At 39.2% G+C, this 21,947-nt stretch overlaps 1 protein-coding gene across 2 annotated transcripts in view; it reads right to left on the bottom strand.

The window, feature by feature from the left end:
- adamts3 (ADAM metallopeptidase with thrombospondin type 1 motif, 3) overlaps positions 1-21,947 on the bottom strand; it is a 114,141-nt gene that overhangs the window by 52,571 nt on the left and 39,623 nt on the right. For both annotated transcript variants that reach the window (XM_048189091.1, XM_048189092.1), the window contains exons 6-10: positions 12,363-12,446; positions 11,132-11,288; positions 8,183-8,288; positions 4,919-5,062; positions 3,173-3,305 (exon numbers count right to left, since the gene is read on the bottom strand). In XM_048189091.1, the coding sequence (XP_048045048.1) occupies positions 3,173-3,305; positions 4,919-5,062; positions 8,183-8,288; positions 11,132-11,288; positions 12,363-12,446 (624 nt within the window). The remainder of the gene's footprint in view (positions 1-3,172; positions 3,306-4,918; positions 5,063-8,182; positions 8,289-11,131; positions 11,289-12,362; positions 12,447-21,947) is intronic.

The following is a 21,947-nucleotide window of genomic DNA, read 5'->3' as shown; positions in this document are numbered from 1 at the left end:
TAGATGCAGGGTAACCTTTTCTAGGTGACCCAAAACAGACTGACAACTGATCAGATTTTCTCCACAGGGCAGCTCTGTGGACATAGGCATCTAATGCCCTGACAGGGCACAGCAGATTCAGCTTTTCCTGATTTGACGTCCGGAAAGAAGGAGGAGAGAAGGCATGCAGAACAATGGGCCTCAAAGTATTAGTGAGGATCTTAGGAATATAACAAGATGCAAGAAGGATGCAAGAAGGCTTTAACCATGCTGGGCGCAAATTCCAAGCACGAGGGAGATACCGAAAGGGCTTGAATGTCTCAAATCCTCTTGAGAGACAACATAGCAAGCAGAAACACAGTTTTAAGTGTGAGAAACTTCTCAGGGACTTTTTCGATAGGCTCAAAAGGGGCCAGAGAAAGGCCTTGTAGTACAATGGCCAAATCCAAAGCCGGTACCCTCATGCAAACCACAGGTCTAAGTCTCAAAGAACCATGAAGGAAACGAGTTATAAATGGGTGTCTCCCCAAAGATACACCACTCTAAGGAGTGTAGTGAGCAGCTAAGGCCGTCACGTACACCTTTATTGTGGAGGGGGATAGCCCTGTGGAAAGCCTTTCCTGCAGGAACTCCAGCACCTCGAGTTCACCTCAGGTGAAGTCTCCATTCCCCGGGCCTCGGCTCCTGCCTCGACAGGATGTCTGCTCCCAAATTGAGGTACCCTGGGATGTAAACTGCCTTGATCGAGAGCAGTTTCCCCTGGGTCCACAGGAGGATCTGATGTGCCAGTTTGGGCGCGACCTCAAACCCCCCTGATGATTTATGTATGAGACCACCGATGTGTTGTTTGAGCAAACAAGCACATGATGGTCCCTGAGGTCTGGAAGGAAGCTTTTCAGGGCCTGAAACACCCCCAGCATCCCCAGGCAATTTATGTGTCAGGAGAGATGATGGTCCTGCCATAGACCCAGAGCAGAGCGACCACTCATGATCGCCCCCCAGCCTGTGAGGGATGCATCTGTTGTTAGCAAGACGTGACAACCGAGAGCTCCCAACACAGGTCCCTGGGACAGAAACCAAGGTTGTTTCCATATGACTAGGGCATGAAGGCATCACTGTGTGACCCTAATCACACGAAAAGGATTCCCCCTTGGTGAGAACCCCTTGGTTTTGAGCCACCACTGCAACGGTCTCATGTTCAGCAGGCCAAAGGTATCACGTTGGACGCTGCTGTCATCAGACCTAACAGTCTCTGAAACTGTTTGTGAGTGACTGGCCTAGCTTTATGTCTGTAACAGCTGAGAGAATCGATGCTATGCGAGCAGGCGACAGACGAGTATACATGACATTTGAATCCCATACCACGCCTAGATAAGTGGTTCTCTGAGCAGGATAAAGCACACTTTTCTTCGCGTTTATCATCAACCCCAACTTCTTCATGTGGGCGAGAACAACATCTCGATGTTGAACCACCATCTGCTTTGATTGAGCCACAATCAACCAATCGTCTATGTAGTTTAAGATGCGGATGCCCTACATGCGCAAGGACATCAGAGCCGCGTCTACACATTTGGTGAAGGCGTGGGGTGACAGTGCTAGGCCGAAGGGAAGAACCCGATATTGGTATGCTTCACCCCCAAAAGCAAACCTCAGGAACTTTCTTGTGGGAGGATGGATACATGGAAGTATGTGTCTTTTAGATCTATCGTGACAAACCAGTCCTCGGACCTGATTTGTAACACAATGTGTTTGACTGTGAGCATCTTGAACTTGAACTTGAGCTTTGCTACCGTTCGATTTAGCTGATGTAGATCTAAAATCGGACGCAACCCCCCATCTTTTTTTGGAACAATGAAGTACCGGCTGTAAAACCCTGACTCCCTCCTGTATCCTATTCTTCTTTAATCCAGAATGGTAGCACAGATGAAAGGTTTGTTTGAGCTGCGCCCTCTACTGTACAGGCGTAAATATGCATTTCTTTCATCCTGAGACTTATTCATTTCACTTTTGGTGTGAAAAGGCCTTAACATTTGCCAAAAATAGAACTTATTTCGTTGTTATGAAAAATCAAACAAGCAAGCCCAGCGCAGGTGAGAAAAAGTAACGGAAAAGTAATGTAGCGCATTACTTTTCATAGAAAGTAACAAAGTAAAGCAATTAGTTACTTTTTTTAGGGAGTAATGCAATATTGTACACTGGTCAGTGTTCACTGTAATTGCACATACAACACAATCAGAACAAACTTCAGAATTTTCATTCAGAACGTTCATTTTTTTTTCCCTTTGCGTTGAAAGAAAGTCATACGGGTTTGAAACAATAGGAAGGTGAAAAAACTGTGATAAGATTTCATGCATGTGCCAAACGTAGCTCCTTGCAAGTTTATAAAAGGTGTGCTTATTAAACATTCAATATAATTACATATTGGAATAAAAGAGGAAAAGCTTTGCTGCAAAATTTCCTTTTTTTCTACCAAAAACTCCTCAGAGGGCTAATTAAAATGTCACACAGCAGACGAGAGAAGCAACAAACAGTTCCTGACAAATATTTTGTTTTTCAAGCTCATTACAATCTAATGGTTTCTATTGACACTGACAATGGGGCCACAGAGAGCCAACTGTTTAAAGCATGATTAGTGGGTCATATAACATTTCATGAGGAGTTTTTTTGGGCTATGGTGTACAGCTTGGCACAGATTGTTTAGGCATGGCAGAGGGCTGGGAGGAAGGATCACAGCATGTTGCACTTGTTTACTAGTGTTACAGCCTTTGATGACAGAATACCAAACATCTTGCCATCTGCTGGTTCTCAGTGTCAGGCCATAAACCAGGTGTGAGGCTCTTTTGCCTGACACTGTACCCGTGATTGGGACTTTGCAGCACCTATTCATTTCCCACTTGAAAGCGTTTAGAGCCGAGGGTTTTTGGGGGTTAAGAGAACATAAAAAAAAAAGAGTAATTCAAAGGCCAGAAACCAATACTGAATTATTATGCATGTCTTTCTTTAAATGTTCTTAAGTGAAACTTGGCTTAGAAATATATAAAAATATTTGAAGCACTTCCAGCTAAAAGACCTTGGACACAGACCTCAATGAGCATTCGCTAAAATACAGAATATTTAGAAGATTGGGTTTTAGTCCTTGGCTTAATGACTGACATTTATCAGATCTGTCAAGGGAGAATACAGCTACACTCACTGAAGTACAGATTTTGTATCCAACTCCAAAATCGAAGCGACACTGCTCATCCATGGAGTAATTGATGCCGGGAAGTTCAGGGAGCTGCGGCCAATCATGTTTGAAGGGGTCATCCAGCAGGCAGTCATATGAACTGTGAAAAACAAACAAAGTTGCAGCAGCTGTTTGAGTAAACCCAATAAAGGTGTTTAATGAATGGCCCTTTAAACTTTGGAAGCCACTTTTAAAGTTGGTAGCAAACGTTAAGCCTAAATTGGACAGTATGATGTAAAGAAAATGAGACTCATACATTCTAGATGATTCTTGTGATTCATATCATTGAAGCGGAACTCATTTTGAACCCTCAAGGAAAGAACTGAATCAATCACATTTTCTATAATCCATTCAGTAGATAATTTACAATAAATGTTCAAAATCATGAAGTGCTGAGTGAGGCCAGGTCATGCTGAGAAAGTACTTTCAAACTTTAAAACCACGAAGAGATTCTGAACTTCAAAAGCTCTTTAGAGGTTTCCTTCTACCACTGTCTAATTTTAACTTAGGCCAATGATTTGCTCCTCAAGGATTTTCAGTAAAAGTAAAGACTTTTATTATCAGAAATAAATCTGTGTCTGCTCTTATAATCATCAGCATTTCTTCATGAGCACTATTCAGGTTAAAGGTGATGTGAGAGCTGAGAGTAAAACAGATGCAGGCCCCATTTGCTTCTGAAAATGAGTTGATTTTCTTCGTGTGAAAGGAAAAATCATTAATTCGACGCTACTCAAAAGCTACCGAGAATAGTGACCACTTCAAACTCAATAGACAATAGTGAAAAGGCTTTTCCTGTCATAGAGAGCTACTTAGCATCTCATTTGTATTGGCTGCAGTAGTTGCCAAGAATCATAGGTAATTTATATCCCATCAGTCCTTGGCCATGATGGGATTAACCCTGAACATGGAGCAGTATATAAATTCAAAAATCCTTAAGTGGCACTAGATCTTCTGAACTGAGTGAATCAACGAGGGCTCAAATGAATGAATGACCTCAAATTGAGAGGTTTATTACAGAAATCCAGCCCAGAGCCTATAGCCAAGATCATAGTGTAACAGGTCTCAGATGAGAGCAGTTTGCTGTTGGATCACATCATCTCATTAATTGCTGTTTTTTTTTTTTTTTTCATTGACAATTATCTAAAGAATTACTTTAAAGTGTACCGGGTGCAGAACAAGCCTGTGAAACAAACTGTGAAAAGTTTCAAAGGAGGTTCAGATTCAAAACAGACATTAAAAAAGAACTCAAATTCATTTGTAAAGTGCTTCTATAAAAACAAAACCATTGCATGAGGTGATTAGTTAATCTGCTGCTTGGAGGAATGGGGCAAACACCATCATCATCATGGCTAAAGCATCAATTACAGGTTGGCTTAGAGTTAATCCTTGTTTGTCATGTTGTCTGTAAACTGTCGATATCACGGCAATCTACTGACCAGTTAAATTAAAGCCCTTTGATCTCACACTTCTCCTCTCTCGCACCAAATGACCTATTGCTGACTCTTAATTCAGGCAGACAAACAGTCAGCTGAACTTGAGGTGAAACCAAACAAAGCACAGCTCCAATTAAAACACAGGTTAATATTTATGCTATATAACCCATAAGAAATATTTATCATAGGCATACCTGTTAAAAGACACATTTCCATTTAAAATATGCACATAAGTTCAAGGTCTTTCAGTTTGTGTGAGAAGAGAGAAGTGGGAACTCACTGAATATATCTCTTCAGCTCTTGGCCACTGCACATCGACCAGTGGTAGCGATGGAAGGCTGCTTGCACCAGAGGGGCCATGACACTTCCCATGGCTGTTTCGTCACCGCAGCGGTTGCCCTGACCGTCATGCTCCATTCCAAGTCTACAGATAAGCCATGATTATGGTAAACAGGAACATTTGAGTGCAGCAATGGCCAGAAGTAACATTTTCTACCCCAGTTAGCATAGTTATATCTAAATGGGGACGCATCTCTGGCACCTCCCAGCATCATTAATGGGTACAAAAATTACAAAAAGACACAGTGACCTAATCAGGCGAGACACAAGGAAGCAATGAAAGCTACATTATTGATGCTAATCTTTTGCCAAACTAGCTGTGTTGGTTATTTTTACAGTATTGCAGAGGACACTGAAATCTGACTGGACCAAAATCCCATTCCTCATGTATATTCAATATCAAACAGGGATGAGCCTAGAACAGATACTGAAAAACAAATGCTACTTCTAAACATCTAGACTTAAAGGATTAGTTCACTTCAGAACTGAAATTTCCTGATAATTTACTCACCCCCATATCATCCAAGATGTTCATGTCTTTCTTTCTTCAGTCGAAAAGAAATTAAGGTTTTTGAGGAAAACTTTCCAGGATTTTTCTCCATATAGTGGACATCACTGGGGACTGACGGGTTGAAGGTCCAAATTGCAGTTTCAATGCAGCTTCAAAGGACTCTACACAATCCCAGCTGAGGAATAAGGGTCTCATCTAGCGAAACGATCGGTCATTTTCTTACAAGAATTAAACATTGCTATACTTTTTAACCACAAATGCTCGTCTTGCACTGCTCTGCAATCCGCACGCATTACGTAATCACGTTAGAAAGATTTACGTGTGACGTAAATCCAGTGTTTACAAAGCAAAGTACTTCCGCCTACATCACACGTGACCTTTCCAGCTTGATTACATAATGCGTGGTGCATCACAGAGCAGTGCATGATGAGCATTTGTGGTTAAAAAGTACACAAATGTTTATTTATTTATTTTTTAGAAAATGACCGATCGTTTCGCTAGATAAGACCCTTATTCCTCGTCTAGGATCATGTAGAGCCTTTTGAAGCTGCACTGAAACTGCAATTTGGACCTTTAACCCGTTGAACCCCACTGAAGTCCACTAGAAGGAGAATAATCCTGGAATGTTTTCCTCAAAAACCTTAATTTCTTTTCAACTGAAGACAGAAAGACATAAACATCTTAGATGACATCGGGGTGAGTGAATTATCAGGAAATTTTTATTCAGAAGTAAACTAATCCGTTAAACTGCACTTAAATCTTCATTTAAACATCTGGGGTCAGTAAGATTTTTTCTTGTTTTTGAAAGAAGTCTCTTAAACATTTCTTATTATAATCTATGTTGAGTTATGCTGCTTAATATTTTTGTGGAAACCATGATTTTTTTCTTGATTCTTAAAAACTTCATATATATATATATATATATATATATATATATATATATATACACACACTGTAAACCCGAACGCTCACTTAATTTGTTTGAGTAGGACCAACTTAAATTGAACAAATTCGTTCAGTTAAATTAACTGCTATGAGTATTTAGAACTTTCTTTTTCTTTTGAGTTCACAGCACTGACATATTTCAAGTAAACTGAACTTTTTCATTGTTTTGAGTTGTATGAACTAATTTCTTTAAATTTAGACTAACTTAAGTTTAACTGAAACTGGGCTGGGATTTCTATTTCTCAGCATGTTTTGCCCATGGCACTCGAAAGGCAGCGTAAATGCTAAAATTGTGTTATATAATGTATTTTGTGCAAGATTAATGGTAAGGGAGATTTAGGAGTGTAGTAGAAATGTTTTGTTATGCTAATTTAGAAGAGTTTCTGTTAATGTGGGTTTTTGGAAAGTTACCATCATGGTGACAAGTAGCGCATGCGGATGCATTGGTTTGAGAGCAGGTAAGTTACATGTTTTATGTTGCTCTACTTATTCAGTAAGAGCTATACCATGCTACTGTTAACATGTTAGAAAATTAGCAGGTTGGCATTTTCTGTATTTTCTTAGGGATTACAGTGAGGTAAATAACTAATTTGATTTGCAAGAACTCAAAATAAAAAAAAGTTAATTAGCTAAATATTTTATGTTAATTGCTATCAAAATGTATGAGTTAGCACAAATTTGTATAATGACATGTGTATGACATAGGTATTACAAGGACAGGGTGACTTATGAGGACATTACCCCATGTCCCCATTTTTCAAAAGGCTTATAAATCATACAGAATGTTTTTTAAGAAAGTAAAAATGTGCACAGTTTCCTGTAATGGGTAGGTTTAGGTGTAGGGCGATAGAAAATACGGTTTGTACAGTATAAAAACCATTATGCCTATGGAATGTCCCCACAATTTAGAAAAACAAACCTGTGTGTGTGTGTGTGTGTGTGTGTGTGTGTGTGTGTGTGTGTGTGTGTGTGTGTGTGTGTGTTGTGTGTGTGTATAAAATTTTTATAAAATTTAAAAAATTTTACATTACCAATGTCAAACAGATGGATGGGATTGGTATGGAAAAAGGAAGGACAGAGGCTTAAGACAGAATCAATTCTATGTGACTGCCAGTCGGAAAATGACAATCTCAAAGGCTGTGACATCTCGTTTTGTATTTAAAAAAATGTAATTTCAGTCTGTGGTAATGCCAAACTGAATAAAAGACTGTCAGTAGGATGGTGGCGAGATGCAGAGTAATGATGGTATACCAGTCTTTGTCATGTTCTCAATGAAAACTGGATAAGGGCATTTGAAAGAAAGAGATAAACTGATAGAAACAGAGATGTTTGAGAGGGTGAAGTCCTGAACAATAGTTTCAACATGGAGATGAAGATAAGGAGGTTGACTCAGTGACTAATCTGTGTGTAGGTGATAAGTTTTTTATGAAACCCTTTTGAATGTTAGATTCCTATAGACTTTAAGCAACTGCCAAGACAGTGGCTAAGGACTCTCAAAATATGATCAGATATCAGATATATATATATTTTTTTTACTATTATATAATGTCCTCAAAAGAGGCATCATTGTGTTATTTTCCCTTTGTGTTACTCTGAATAAAACCCTCACCTTGAGATCAGAATCAAAACTTTTTCTGAATTCAAACCAGAAACCAGAAATAAAACACATTGACTGGAGTTGCATAAAACACTAAAACACACAACAATCCGAAATGGCTGAAAAGAACCTATTCATGTTTAAAAACCTACACATGTCCTGTCTCATGGGCTACAACAAAGGCAGAAGAGAAGCCGTCTTCATGATTGAGGGTGCAGCTGCGGACAGGGTGGCACATCCCAGTGACAGGGGCATATCCTAAGAGTGAGTGAGTGACAAAGACAGACAGAGAGGATGAAACAGTTACTATGGTTTATTTATTCTGTCATAACTTGCCCTGTGATTCTACATTCTGACAGCTTGCTGCTTGGTGTAATTGTAATACTTTGAGAAGAGTGATGCTGACAAGTCTGCAAAGAGCTGTCCAGGAGAATTAGATAGTTTTTTTTTTTAGTTTTTTTTATTATTATTATTATTCCTTTTCTGTTCCTTTCATTTAGTTATGACATGTAATGGCTATTTTACTAATAATTCAAATTCACATTTGAGGATTAGGGGGATGGAAACAATTAGAGTCTTTCCAGCAAAGGTGACAGTGTGTGCCAAAACAATGTCAACCTACCATCTGTCATTACACATTTCACTGTGTTAGACAAAGACAGCCACTTTGTTCCAAGTCTATTACAGTGAAATGTGCAATTTCTATAGCATACTAACAATTTGGCATGCAGGCAATAATAATTAATTACAAAAAAGGTGTCAGATAAACGAGTGACTTTTCACAAATGTTGTAAAAGGATTTTTTTCATCTTAATGGCATATGTGATGCAAAGTGATTTGGACAACTGCTTTTATAAACTGTCTCTAAGTGTACATATTAATGTGCATTATTACACGGCTCTGTGGAATACTTGATTCTGATTGGTCAATCATGCCATCCAGCGGTATTTTATTCCCCAATAACAACCGCTAAAAACAGATAACACAGGCTCATCCGGGTAACTGAATTCTGCAGCGCTATACGTTTTTCCTCATGGAAGTTTAGCGTTTGGTGAGCTAATAAAATATTAAAAGTCAGTCAAATCCATATTTTGTGTACAATTATTTATATATATCATCCGGTATTGCAGACTTGCTCTCTCTTGTTTCATACAAACGCAGCTGCTGCTATTTTGCGACTATTTTGTTCACTGTAATGGATTAAAAGATAACAAACAGGTACAAACAGGATCAATATCTCTTATGCCCATAATTATTTATGTGGCGAAATGCCGTGTAATATGTGGTATGACTGTACCGTATCTCTTAAATGTACATCTAGATCGAACTTGCTGCTTGCTAGCAACTGGAAGCTTTGCGTTTAAAGAGCTAATAAAATATTTAGACTCAGATCAATATTTCGTCTCAGATCAGTAAAATTATTTACTTATGTGGCAAGTAGCTGTGTAATATGCAGCATAATATACATCCAGCCGGTTGTAATCACAGAATAAAACCCCTTCAGGCTGATACAAGATCACCCTGTCGGGGTTTATTCTGTGATAACAACCAGCTGGATGTATATTATCCCTTACATAACATTCACCATAGTATGATTTACTGTACTGTATATGTTCTCATCCTGTTCCCCAAAAAATAAACACTAGCTATGTTTCTATCCACCTATTTTTATGCACATTTGGGATATACACTGGATGGAAACGCCAATAAATTTTTTATCCAATAATAAAAAATGTGCATGAACTACAAAGGAAACACATTTCCCAAATAAATCCCTCAATGCGCAAAAAAAAAAAAAAACAGTGGATGCCTCAAAAGTGGATGTGATTGGATAACTGGACTAACTAGTGAACCAATTTCATTGCACAGCATCTCAAATGTTGTTTTGATAATTTGGAAATGCCTAAGCCAAAGTCTGTCATCAGAATGATTTGGTATAATGACCTCTCAGAAGTGTCTCACATGATTGCATTCCCAAATACCAGGCATCTGACATGACAGCATTTATTGCGTTTCGTCTGCGTGCACTCATTTAGTCATTTAGGATGTAGGAAAAAAGAGCCACAAGTGGCTTCCCTGATTGCAGCAACTTTCATTTTATTACAGATATTTTAGCCCAATTTCCAATCTAGAGTTTGAAAGCTCAATTGGCACTGAAAAGTGCATTATAATTCAAAATCAGTAGCATTGCTTGGATGCTAAAAAAAAAGAAAAAAAAAAAAAAAAGATTCTTGCAGTACAATGTTCAGTGAGCAACAGTTTATTGAGACAGATATCAGACCGTAGGGACTTCAGCTATGTTTGTTCAATCACAAGCTCCATGCACTGCTAAGAATGAAACAATACTTTGAAGTAAGCCTAGAGCTTCAGCTTCACTGAAGATCTCAGCTCTAAAACTACATTCATATCTGGTGTCAATAAGCCAATAAAGCGCAATGGCTCTGATTAGATCAATATCGCCACTGCCAGACAATGAATATGCCACAGGTAGGTGGAGAGGAGAAAGAGCTCTTCTCGGATGATTAACGAGTGCCATGAGTACATACAGTGGCATGATAAGGGAAATGTGAGAGTTGCAGTGACAGCATAAACACTTCATGCTGAGATCAGTGCTCTTCACAGGAAAAGCTTGAGTTTTCCTGTCAGGTTGAATAGACGTTAAATGTGCACTGTGTGAACTTTGTCAGTGCTGAAGGAGATATGCTCTGAGAGGACTGCTGCTTCAGCGGCCGCCTCAAGCCTTAGACAACAAAATCCTTTTTTCTTATGTGCTTATGTAAGTGCGCTTTCATGTCTATCTTCTGTCCTTTTCCAGTGGTGTGAACCTCTTTACACATCCACAATCTGTCTGAAGAGGAGCTTGTACACCAAGCAGCATTCTGTCAGACAGTTCTTACAGCATTGATGAGGTGCTGACAGACACCTGCGGGGACTGCGAGGGAGGATTAGTGAGAGAGAGAGAGAGAGAGAGAGAGAGAGAGAGAGAAAGAGAAAGAGAGACAGCCTGACCTTTTTCAGAGTATGAACATATGTAAGATGTACGATTTTTTGTGTGAAAAATGCTATACATGACAAGGTAGGTCAAACCAAAAAGGTCAAACCTTGCATCCCGGTGGGGCCAAAGCCTTGCCGGGTCAGGAAGATGGCATGGTCATGATGCTCTGAGTGCTCTGGATCCTCTTTCTGCTGAACAAATGCCCAGCGACACACATTCTCCAGGCTTCGTGAAGGGTTGCCACGCTCAATGAGACTGATGGACTGAGAAAAGATTAGAGACTCATTAGGGGACACTTTCAGCATTCATTAATCTATAAAACACCTTAAAATGACTCACATTGATCACTGTGGGTCTGTTTATTTATCATTTTTAAGATAAACTATTAATTAACAGTCAAGAGAATAGTCAAGATCCTTGAAAGTGAAATTCAAACGTTTCTCATTTGTAAACTACAGTGCAATAAACCAAATTTACATTTTGTCGTAGCTGTTTTTTTTTTCAAAAACATTTAATTTATTAAACACATTAACATGTATTTGGCAAAAGACAAACCGTGTTGCAATTATACAGACACAAAATAACCTCTGTGTATTTGTGGACTGCATTATGAGATCACAAAATAGTATATTTGTATGTATTTTTATTGCATTTAATTGTGAATGGCTGAGTGCATTAGTCAGAGGTTTAGATACTCTCATAATTAGACAAATATAAGTAGCTTGACTGCAGACAGTTGTTGTGCTCTCCCTCTGCCTCTCTCTCCTTCACAGCTTTACACACCTAATTATTTCATATTTTATAAAACGGTGGTAACTGACCTGTGTTGAAATGGCAGGGTGAGGGGGTTATTAAAAAAAAGACAATTTGAGACTCTGTTTTTCCTGCTGCAATTATTTTTCTGTGACTACAGATGTTTTATTTGGATAGTATTCCAAGTGGTGGAGCTTAACCCATGCTGCCATTTCTGGATGTTTACTTATAAATGCACCAGGGCTATAGACGAAGGTAATCCATTCACATCTCTCTCTCTCTCTCTCTCTGAATTCAAATAAATGTAATATTACTTTATTTCTGTATCTGATTCGAAGCGGGCAGAATGCTAGATCTAATGAGTCATAACTGATGAAAGTAACCATAATTTTTACCCTTCCGATCAAATTTTGCACTGTAAACATCAACAACGTATTTAAGTTGTCAATGCTGGCAAATGACCATGGTATAAGCAGGACAATCCATGGGTAGCTGTGCATTAAAAGATTTGAATACACTCAACGGAGGCAACCGTCGGGCAGTTTGCCGTGGAGTATCCCTTTACATATTCAGCAGTAATTTACCTTAGCATATCCAAGCATTATCATCCTCACAAGCACAACATTTATGTGCACTCCCAATGATTCATCGTGGTAGATCTCATTTACCTGTAAACACATGATAAAAAATGCATTATTATCTCCTAAATTCAAAATAATAAAACAACAAAACATTGTTCCTGCCACAAGGGGGGAAAAAGATATAAGTCAGGGATATAGGTTGCATCATCCTGCACCTAGTCATCTATGAAAGATTTTATCAACTCCAGGGACTGCAGAAAACAAACACTGCTGCTTCCCATTTCTGAAACCTCACCATGATTGAAAGTGAGCAAGAGAGAGCAAAGCTGGGGGGGGCAAAGCAGAATCGAGATAAAGAGAGTGGGAGGAAATGGCATCTCAGACCATAAGAATGGTTCTCTTAGGCATAGAAGGCTTTTTTAGACAGATCTTGGGACTACGGTAGGCATGGGAAAGCCTGTGACAGGATGGTAAATGAAAAGGGCCCAGTGTTGAGCTGGTCATACAGAGGCCTTTTAAAGGTTCAGATGTTTTTCCTTCTCCACCTAGCTAAGAGGCTGCTGTGTGGGGTGCTGCGTTTTAGAGGCACAGCTTTGCTGTTTGAATGCAGGGTGTAATGCTGTACCGAATGACTACATCCTAAATGGTACAAATGTTTCTTCAAATCTATCTGGAGCTTTTTGGAAAAACTGGCCACACTTAACAGCAAATATCACCAAAGGTTTTCTTGCTGTGATACTGATAAAATAAATAATACAATTATATAGCTAATAATTGATATATTAATTGAAATACTTCAAATACTTCAAATATATTAATTGAAATACTTTTAATATTTTTTTAAAATATGATTTACTGTAACTGTTGTTCTCATGACATTGACACTAATTGATCCAGTTAAGCAGTTTCAGCCTGGTCTCATAGTTAATACGTAATTATTAATATGTAAATTTCAAAGACACAAAATTTTTGTACGCTTAGATAGGTGCTGAAACGTACAATATGGACGTATTAGCAGCATTTAAATGTAGCTTTATTACGTTTTTACAGCGAACAAACGTAAAATATTTCAGAATCTTTCATGTCATAAAGATATATGTATAATTTCCCTTTTATCATTGTATAGATAAATGTAAGATCCCTAAACCCCACATTGAACCTAAACCTACCCATTTTATACAGAATATTAAAAGAATAAAACATAATGGACAGAAATGTGTAGGAAAATAACTATTTTAGAAACAATGTAGCATTAAAACAATATTTTGAGCCACAAATCCTACACCTACCCCTAAACCTACCCATAAACATTTCTTAAAACTATGTACTGTTATAAATAAAAGAATAACAAACAAGCATAATCACAATAATTTATTTTGTATTTTTGAAAATGTCAAAAGTGGTACCAAAAATAGTTCAAATGATGATCAGTTGCAGCCGCAGTCCTCTATGACTGCGGCTGCATATATATATATTATGTATGAGTTAGTACCAGAAGCTTATAGGCAACGTTTTAGAGGCCACAAAAAAAAATTCCAGTCAATCGTTCGTTGAATTCGCCAGAGAGAAAGGTGTTTTATTTGACAAGTGGTGCGCGTTGAGTAAAGTTACAGATTTTAAGACGCTACGAGAACTTGTTCTTTTAGAAGAATTTAAGAACTGTATTCCCGAACGTGTCGTTGTTTATTTAAATGAACAAAAGGTAACTTCTTTATCTCATGCGTCTGTCCTGGCAGATGAATTCGTGCTGACACATAAGAACGTATTTACCACCGTCCGTTCTGATAAACCCACGTCCGTTCCTTTGATTAACCAGTCACGACCGAAAGCAGGTGCTCCGAAGTCAAAAGAAGATCGAGAATGCTTTTATTGTCATAAGTCTGGTCATTTAATTGCTGACTGTTCTGTGCTGAAACGAAAGCAGCAGGGCTCTGCGACCAAGAGCGTTGGTTTTGTAAAGGCTGTTGATGTTGCAAATGCTGAGCGTGATGGTAGGCCAGATTCTAGTTATGAACCGTTCTTGACGGAAGGGTTAATTTCTATTACGGGTAAGTCCACAGAACAGGTGAGAATTAAAATGCTCCGTGACACTGGTACTACTCAATCCTTTGTGGTTGCAGGTGTACTGCCGTTCTCTGAGCAGACCTTTTGTGGCAGTAATGTGTTGGTACAGGGCATAGAGATGGGTCTCCTTAAAGTGCCGTTACATCAGGTGCATTTGCAGTCTGAGCTGTGTACAGGTTTTGTAAAAGTAGGAGTTCGTGAATGTTTGCCTGTGAAAGGGGTACAATTTATCCTCGGCAATGATCTAGCTGGTGGGAAGGTTTTTCCCGTGTTGGAGGTTTTTGATAACCCTGTGTTAGATCAGGCCGATGAGGTGTCCGAGATGTATCCTGAAATTTTTCCAGCCTGCGCCGTTACGCGAGCCCAAGCTCGTAAGAAAGATGTTTTTGATTTGTCGTCCTCTTTTATTGCACCTATACTTGCCGATGACGTTTTACCGCCGGTGGAAGGTAAGACTGTCGAAGAATCCTCTCCTATCAGTTCGCACTGTTTGAAGTTGCCCGTGACGCGTGAGAAAATTATTTCTGCACAAACAGCTGACTTGGCTTTGCGAAAATGTTTCTCTGCGGTTGTTCCCTTGGAGGAAGCACAACAGAGAAAATCTGCTTATTTCGTTGAAAATGGATTATTGATGCGTAAGTGGTGTTCTGATGTTAAGGATGATTCGGAATGGAATGTGGTGTATCAAATTGTGATTCCCTCATGTTATCGTCAGCAAGTTCTATTCTTAGCTCATGATCATGATTTATCAGGACATTTAGGAATTAAGAAAACATATAATCGAATTCTGAGGCATTTCTTTTGGCCTCGCCTAAAAACTGATGTCGCTCATTTCTGCCGCACTTGTCACACTTGTCAGGTTACTGGCAAACCGAATCAGGTAATTCCCCCTGCGCCGCTCGTTCCTATTCCAGTGGTAGGAGAACCGTTTGAGCACGTAATCGTTGATTGCGTAGGACCTCTACCTAAAACTAAAAACGGTAATCAATTTCTTTTAACAATCATGTGTAGTGCTACGCGTTTTCCTGAGGCGATTCCATTGAGAAAAATCACAGCTCCGGTAATCATTAAAGCGCTTGTGAAATTCTTTTCTACGTTTGGCTTACCGAAGGTCGTGCAAAGCGATCAAGGTACTAACTTTCTTTCGAAACTTTTTTCACAAGTTTTGACTACCTTGAATATTTCTCATAGAGTTGCAAGCACCTATCACCCAGAGACTCAAGGGGCTCTCGAACGCTTCCATCAAACGTTGAAAGCGATGCTCAGGAAGTACTGCATGGATACAGGTAAGGATTGGGACGAGGGGGTACCGTTGGTTTTGTTTGCGGCTAGAGAGGCTGTGCAGGAAAGCCTTGGATTTAGTCCCGCTGAGCTCGTGTTCGGACATACTGTCCGAGGTCCTTTAAAAATGCTCAAAGAAAATATTCTGTCTCTTGATTCCGGCCCAAAAACGAATGTTTTGGATTACGTTAGTAAATTCCGTGAGCGGTTGCATAAAGTTTGTTCTATGGCGAGAGATTCATTGACTGTTGCTCAGGAAAAGATGAAATGTCGGTTTGATCATAAATCTGTTCAGCGCTGTTTTCAAGAAGGAGATCAGGTGTTGGTGTTACTCCCTGTTGTTGGCTCTGCTTTATCTGCACGTTTCTCAGGTCCTTACCAAGTGTCAAAGAAGTTGAGTGACACCGATTATGTGGTTTGTACTCCCGACAGAAAGAGAAAGTCTCGCGTGTGTCATGTGAACATGTTAAAAGCATATTACAGTAGGGAATCTCCCCAAACAGAAGTTTCTGCTGTTTCTGCTGTTGCTGATGTTCCAGCTCATGGTCCAGCTCCTGTAGCTATAGCCTGTGGTGGAGTGACTGCCGCTTGTGATGCTGATGCTGAGGATGATGGTATAGGGTCCCGTCATGCATATCAACAATGTGCTAGACTTAAGAATTCTGAGGTATTAAGCGAACTACCATCTCACTTAAAACATCTATCTGAAGAACAACGAAGTGATATTATGCATCTGATTAACGATTTCCCTTCTCTGTTTAATGACGTTCCTTCTCGCACTACAGTTTTGCGGCATGATATTAATGTAGGTGATGCCACTCCGTTAAAGCAGCATGCGTACCGTGTGAATGCCACAAAGAGAGCTGTCATGCGAGATGAGGTTGAGTACTTGTTGAGGCATGGGCTTGCTAAGTTTAGTTGTAGTCCTTGGAGTTCACCATGCCTATTAGTCCCGAAGAGTGATGGCACCGCTCGATTCTGTACTGACTATCGGAAGGTAAATGCAGTTACCATTCCAGACTGTTTTCCCCTGCCGCGCATGGAAGATTGCGTGGATAATCTTGGTTCTGCTCGTTATGTCAGTAAATTAGATTTATTAAAGGGATACTGGCAAGTGCCCCTTACCTCTCGTGCCTCAGAGATCTCAGCTTTTGTGACTCCTGACAGTTTTTTACAATATTCTGTTATGGCTTTCGGGATGCGCAACGCTCCCGCTACTTTTCAACGACTCATCAATATCGTGCTTTCCGGGGTGCCAAATTGTAATGCTTATTTGGACGATCTAGTGGTGTATTCTACTGACTGGTCAGAACATGTATCACTGTTACGGACTGTATTTGAGCGTCTTGCTAAAGCTTCTCTGACCTTGAATTTGGCCAAGTGTGAGTTTGCTCAAGCAACCATTACTTATCTTGGTAAAAAAGTCGGTCAAGGTCAAGTGCGCCCGTTAGAAGCGAAAGTAACAGCCATAGCTGAATTTCCAACTCCAGCTACTCGACGAGAACTCCGCAGGTTCTTAGGAATGGCTGGCTATTATCGCAGCTTCTGTAAGAACTTTTCCATCATTGCGCAACCTTTAACGTCGCTCCTTAGTCCATCTTGTCAGTTTCGGTGGTCTGACGAATGTCAGCATGCGTTTACGTCGATTAAATCTCTTTTGTGTAGCGCTCCTGTTTTGATGGCTCCTAATCTTGATTCTGAGTTTAAATTGGAGGTGGATGCCAGCGCGGTTGGTGCCGGAGCCGTGCTGTTGCAGGAGGATGCGGATGGAATTGATCATCCCGTCTGCTACTTCTCGCGTAAGTTTAACAAACATCAAATTAATTATTCGACGATCGAGAAAGAGACGTTGGCACTGCTTATGGCCCTTCAATATTTCGACGTGTATGTTGGGTCTAACTGTCCAGTTACTGTATTTACGGATCATAACCCTCTAGTGTTTTTGTCGCGTATGTACAATCAGAATCAACGCTTAATGCGTTGGTCTCTGATTTTACAGAATTACAATTTGGTAATAAAGCACAAGAGAGGTGCGGAGAACCTGTTCGCTGATGCCCTCTCTAGAGTGTAATTGTGCTACTTTCCATTTGCTTTAACAAATATATGTAATTTCATATAGTTTGTTTTTGTGGGCGGGAGTGTTACGTTCTGTGTGTTTTTTGGGAATGTTTCTTTTTCTGTTTCTGCCCCCTGTTCTCTGGCTTGTGCTGTCTTGCTCGCAGGTCCACGCTGATTGGAGTAGGTGATTGTCACTCTTCATTACAGTGTCGTCTCGGCAGCCAATCAAGTGCCGCCCTGGAAGTTTAAAAGTCTCCCGGCGTGTCTTGTTCAGCAGTGCAGTTTGTGTGTGTGTTTCAGGCGTTTTAGTTAGAGCCTGTTATACTCTGTATGCTTTGTTCCTTTGGCGTGTGAATCTAACACTTGACTTTGTCTTAATATGTTAGAATGTCGAGAGTTAAGAGTAACTGATTACCTTTTGGGGAAACAGTGAACAGGTAAGCAGGTCGCGCGACATACATATTGCCCGCAGTTATCAAGTGTTAGAAACACCAGGTAAGAGGTGAGCGCCCTTCTTGTATTTTGGTTTTCATTAAAGGGTAGGTATAGTTATGGCGTCGGACGCGCCGAAGATTTCGGTTTTTCTTTTCACATTTTTCTTTGGTTAGCAAGTTTAGAGGGTTTGAGAATTTAGTTTATGAATTGTTTTGTTTTATTCTTTTCTTTAATTTGGCGCCACCTAGTTCCTTTTCCCCATTAGTTCATTGTAAATTTCTTAATCCATTCTTCTATACAAATGCATTGTATTATAGCGCACTCACACTGATTAGTGGCTTCGGCTTTATGTACCAACAATAAACAAATTAATTGTACCTGCTTTTGTGTGCCTGGTCTTTTCTGCTGCCCGCTCCATTACAGCAATGTTAAAAACTAAATGTTGCGTTCTACCCTAGACCTTTAAAAGTTCGTAACAACCCTAAAGAGGGGTTATCGCTGCTCTCCCTGCTCTTATCCATGCTAGGCCGCATGGATGGGCAGGGGATTTTTGGCCCAGAACAGAACTATACCACCAATACAAACTGTATGCTAACTGCCAGTCATCTTTGACGACAGTGATCGTGACAGAACATGTGATAAAATAAACTGGAGAAGGCTAATAAACTCTTACAGCTGTTACTACAATTTGTTCTGACAGTTCCCTCAAAAAAAATATTTTTGCTAATACTGCAAACACTGTAATTCACCCTAAACCTTGCAGAGGCTGACAGGCCTGCCACAAACTCTACACTCAGAAGGAAAAGGTGAGAAAAAAACAATTATGTTACAGGACGGAAAAACTACTTTTATATGCAGGTTTAGACAGCTTGTTTAAAAGAAGGGGAGGGGCACATAAATAAAAACTATACCTCAGCAGATCTGTGTTTCTGTGTTCTAAGGAGCAGCAAAAAAGTACCCATGTGAAATGATTAAATTCTTCACTGGCATATGAACACAGATTGCCTCAACTACTCTCTAAATCAGCAGAGGACAGTTAGTCTCTTATCAACTGCCCCCCTCTCTTCATCCCAGCAGTCTCATGCAATTAAACAGAAGCTGTTTGATACAGAAAATTGTCCTCTTCAGGCAACAGAGTTTTAAATAAGCATGCAAGGAGCCTAAACACGGAAGTCTGCTTGTGTGAAAGTGTTGAATGTTGTGTTTTTATACAGAGTTCATTACTTTCTGAATGAATGCTGGGCCAATCTTTAGCGAGGGTTTAATAAACATTATAGTGTACATCTCATCAGTGCACTGGTGTACAGAGCAGCAGGGACATCTACTGGAGGAAGGACTTTTAGGAAAGTGGGAAGGAAAGCAGCTGTTTAATCTTAAAATTTTATGAGTGTATAGTCATAGCCATTTTCTAGCTACTTTTTTCTCAGCCACATCCTCAAGTACACCACATTTTATCGATGCATTTTGTGTTGAAAAAAAAACATGATGAAGCAAAGCAAATTCCTCCACAAAAGAAAGTAGAGCTTTCCTTTGATTATTTTGACATAAATTCTTGCAAATTGTTTAAGCAAAACTAAGGATAGGTTGCACGTGATCCTGTAACATTATGCAATCAGTAGAAAGGCACCAAATACATTAGACATAAGGAGCTTAAAGGCACTGTGTGTCCACAAATTAAGTCTATAATTGATGTGCTAAATCTATAAAGCCTGATTACAGATGCTATTATCTCCACAGATTACACAATACATCTGTGGTCATGTTTCAAAACTCTCCTCAGAACAGCGTCATTTAAAAAATGAGGGATATGTCGATCTTGTAGAGATAATGGGGTCCTCTGTTTTAACAATGGATATTCAGTTTTGTCTTGTGCTAGATTAAGAATGTACTTTTCCTCCAAAAACAGGACCACATCTGGACAATTTCACCCCTTATATGAGGTCAGTCTCTTTACAACTGCAGTTTAATGACATATTTGCGTATAAACAAATGTTGACTGCCACCATCCACTTTCTGTAGTCCAGTAGAGAGGTATTTTGTCATCAGCAATCATCTTGAAATGAATTCATAAAATAGGCTTAGGCACCTGTGCCTTCTATTTACGTGTGTCAGAGGACTGAACCAGGAGGAGAGAGTTAATAGGTTTTATGAGGAAGAAGAGAATTGGTTGCTCAACAATAAAGATGGCCTGATGGTCAGGGGCGAGTAAATATGGGCGGTTTAAATTTGCATGTTAAAATATAGTGAATTTGCTTTCTTAGTGTCACATTCACACGCCACATGGACTTTCAGTTTGTTTGTTTTCATTTGTCACGTGTTCCTTTGTTCTAGTTTCCCGCCACAATCAGTCACCATGGACACTAAGCACATTCATCACAGCTGTTCATAATTTGTGTTCATCAGTCAGTGTATTTAAGTTCCTGCTTGTCTTCTGTTGTTTGTGGAAAGTGATGTGTTGGTGTATGTTTTGCTCTGGATTCTGTGTTTTTCCCTGTGGATTATCAAGTAAAGACTTATTTTACTTTACTCTTCCTCGTCATGTGTTTGATCTACCACCATTACATAACACTTATTACAGTAAAGTAAATATTAATAACCATATGTTATTTATTCATATTTTTTAACCCTTAAATGCATTAATGTTTCGCCAATGATTATTACATATCCAGTTCTTTAGTGACCCGGATTTAACACGGATGAATCTCCATCGGTCGCGATAATATAAAACTCTGCTGATATTAGAGTAACAATTTCAGAGGAATAAAATAAAGCAAATTTTTTACCTTTTGGAGCTTGGAAGGATATAGTTTGAGCAGATGTTTTATACCATCATCAATGTCCTCGTCAAAACTAATTTCCCAATACATTCAGCATCAAGTAGTAATAGTATAAGTCACACTACATTCACCATCAAGTGACAGTCATACTAATATTCAATTGCATTCAGAACTTGCTCTGCAGTAAATCGCTGTGCCATTTCAAGTTTTGCTGATGATACTTCCTTTTGTTTTGTTTTCTGCCTGCTGTAACTATGAGTGAAATGCCACTTCATCGTTGTGTATCAGACATTTCCACCTTGTGGAATAGGGGTGAATATAGTCATCAAAGATTCAATTATTGTGCAGAAAAAAAAAATCTACTTGAAGAGTTAGACACCTTGGGTCATCAGCAACTCTATACATTTTTTTTTTTTACAAAAAAACAGGCATTCTTTTATATTCTTTTCATTTTTTCATTATATATATATATATATATATATATGTTATATTGTTTATAATGAATTGATTGAGGAATACTAAGAAGGTAGGTTGATGTTTGAACTTAAAAAAAATGAAAGAGGACGAAAATGAAAATGAAAGACATCCCGGGTCACTTAAGACCCAAGGAATGCATTTAAGGGGGGTGTGTGTGCGCGTGCGTGCGTGTGTGTGCATATGTTTTTATGATTTATGAGAACACAAATTTGTATAATGACATGAGTATTACACAGGTATTACGACGTAAACATGAAATATGAGAACATTTCATGAGTCCTCATATATAAAATCGCTTTAAAAACATACTAAACAATGTTTTACTAAAAATGTAGAATGTTTTTTGTGATGGGTAGGTGTAGGGGTAGGGGTAGTGTAGGGGGATAGAATGTGCAGTTTGTACAGTATAAAAACCATTACGCCTATGGAATGTCCTCACTAAGATAGCAAAACAAACGTGTGTGTGTGTGAAATAATATTGTGTACTAGCACCCAA

The sequence above is a fragment of the Megalobrama amblycephala genome, linkage group LG4, assembly GCF_018812025.1.
Source record: "Megalobrama amblycephala isolate DHTTF-2021 linkage group LG4, ASM1881202v1, whole genome shotgun sequence".
Taxonomy (NCBI): Eukaryota; Metazoa; Chordata; class Actinopteri; order Cypriniformes; family Xenocyprididae; genus Megalobrama; species Megalobrama amblycephala.
Note: the sequence above shows the minus strand (reverse complement) of the source record. Positions and strands in the feature narration are given on the sequence as shown.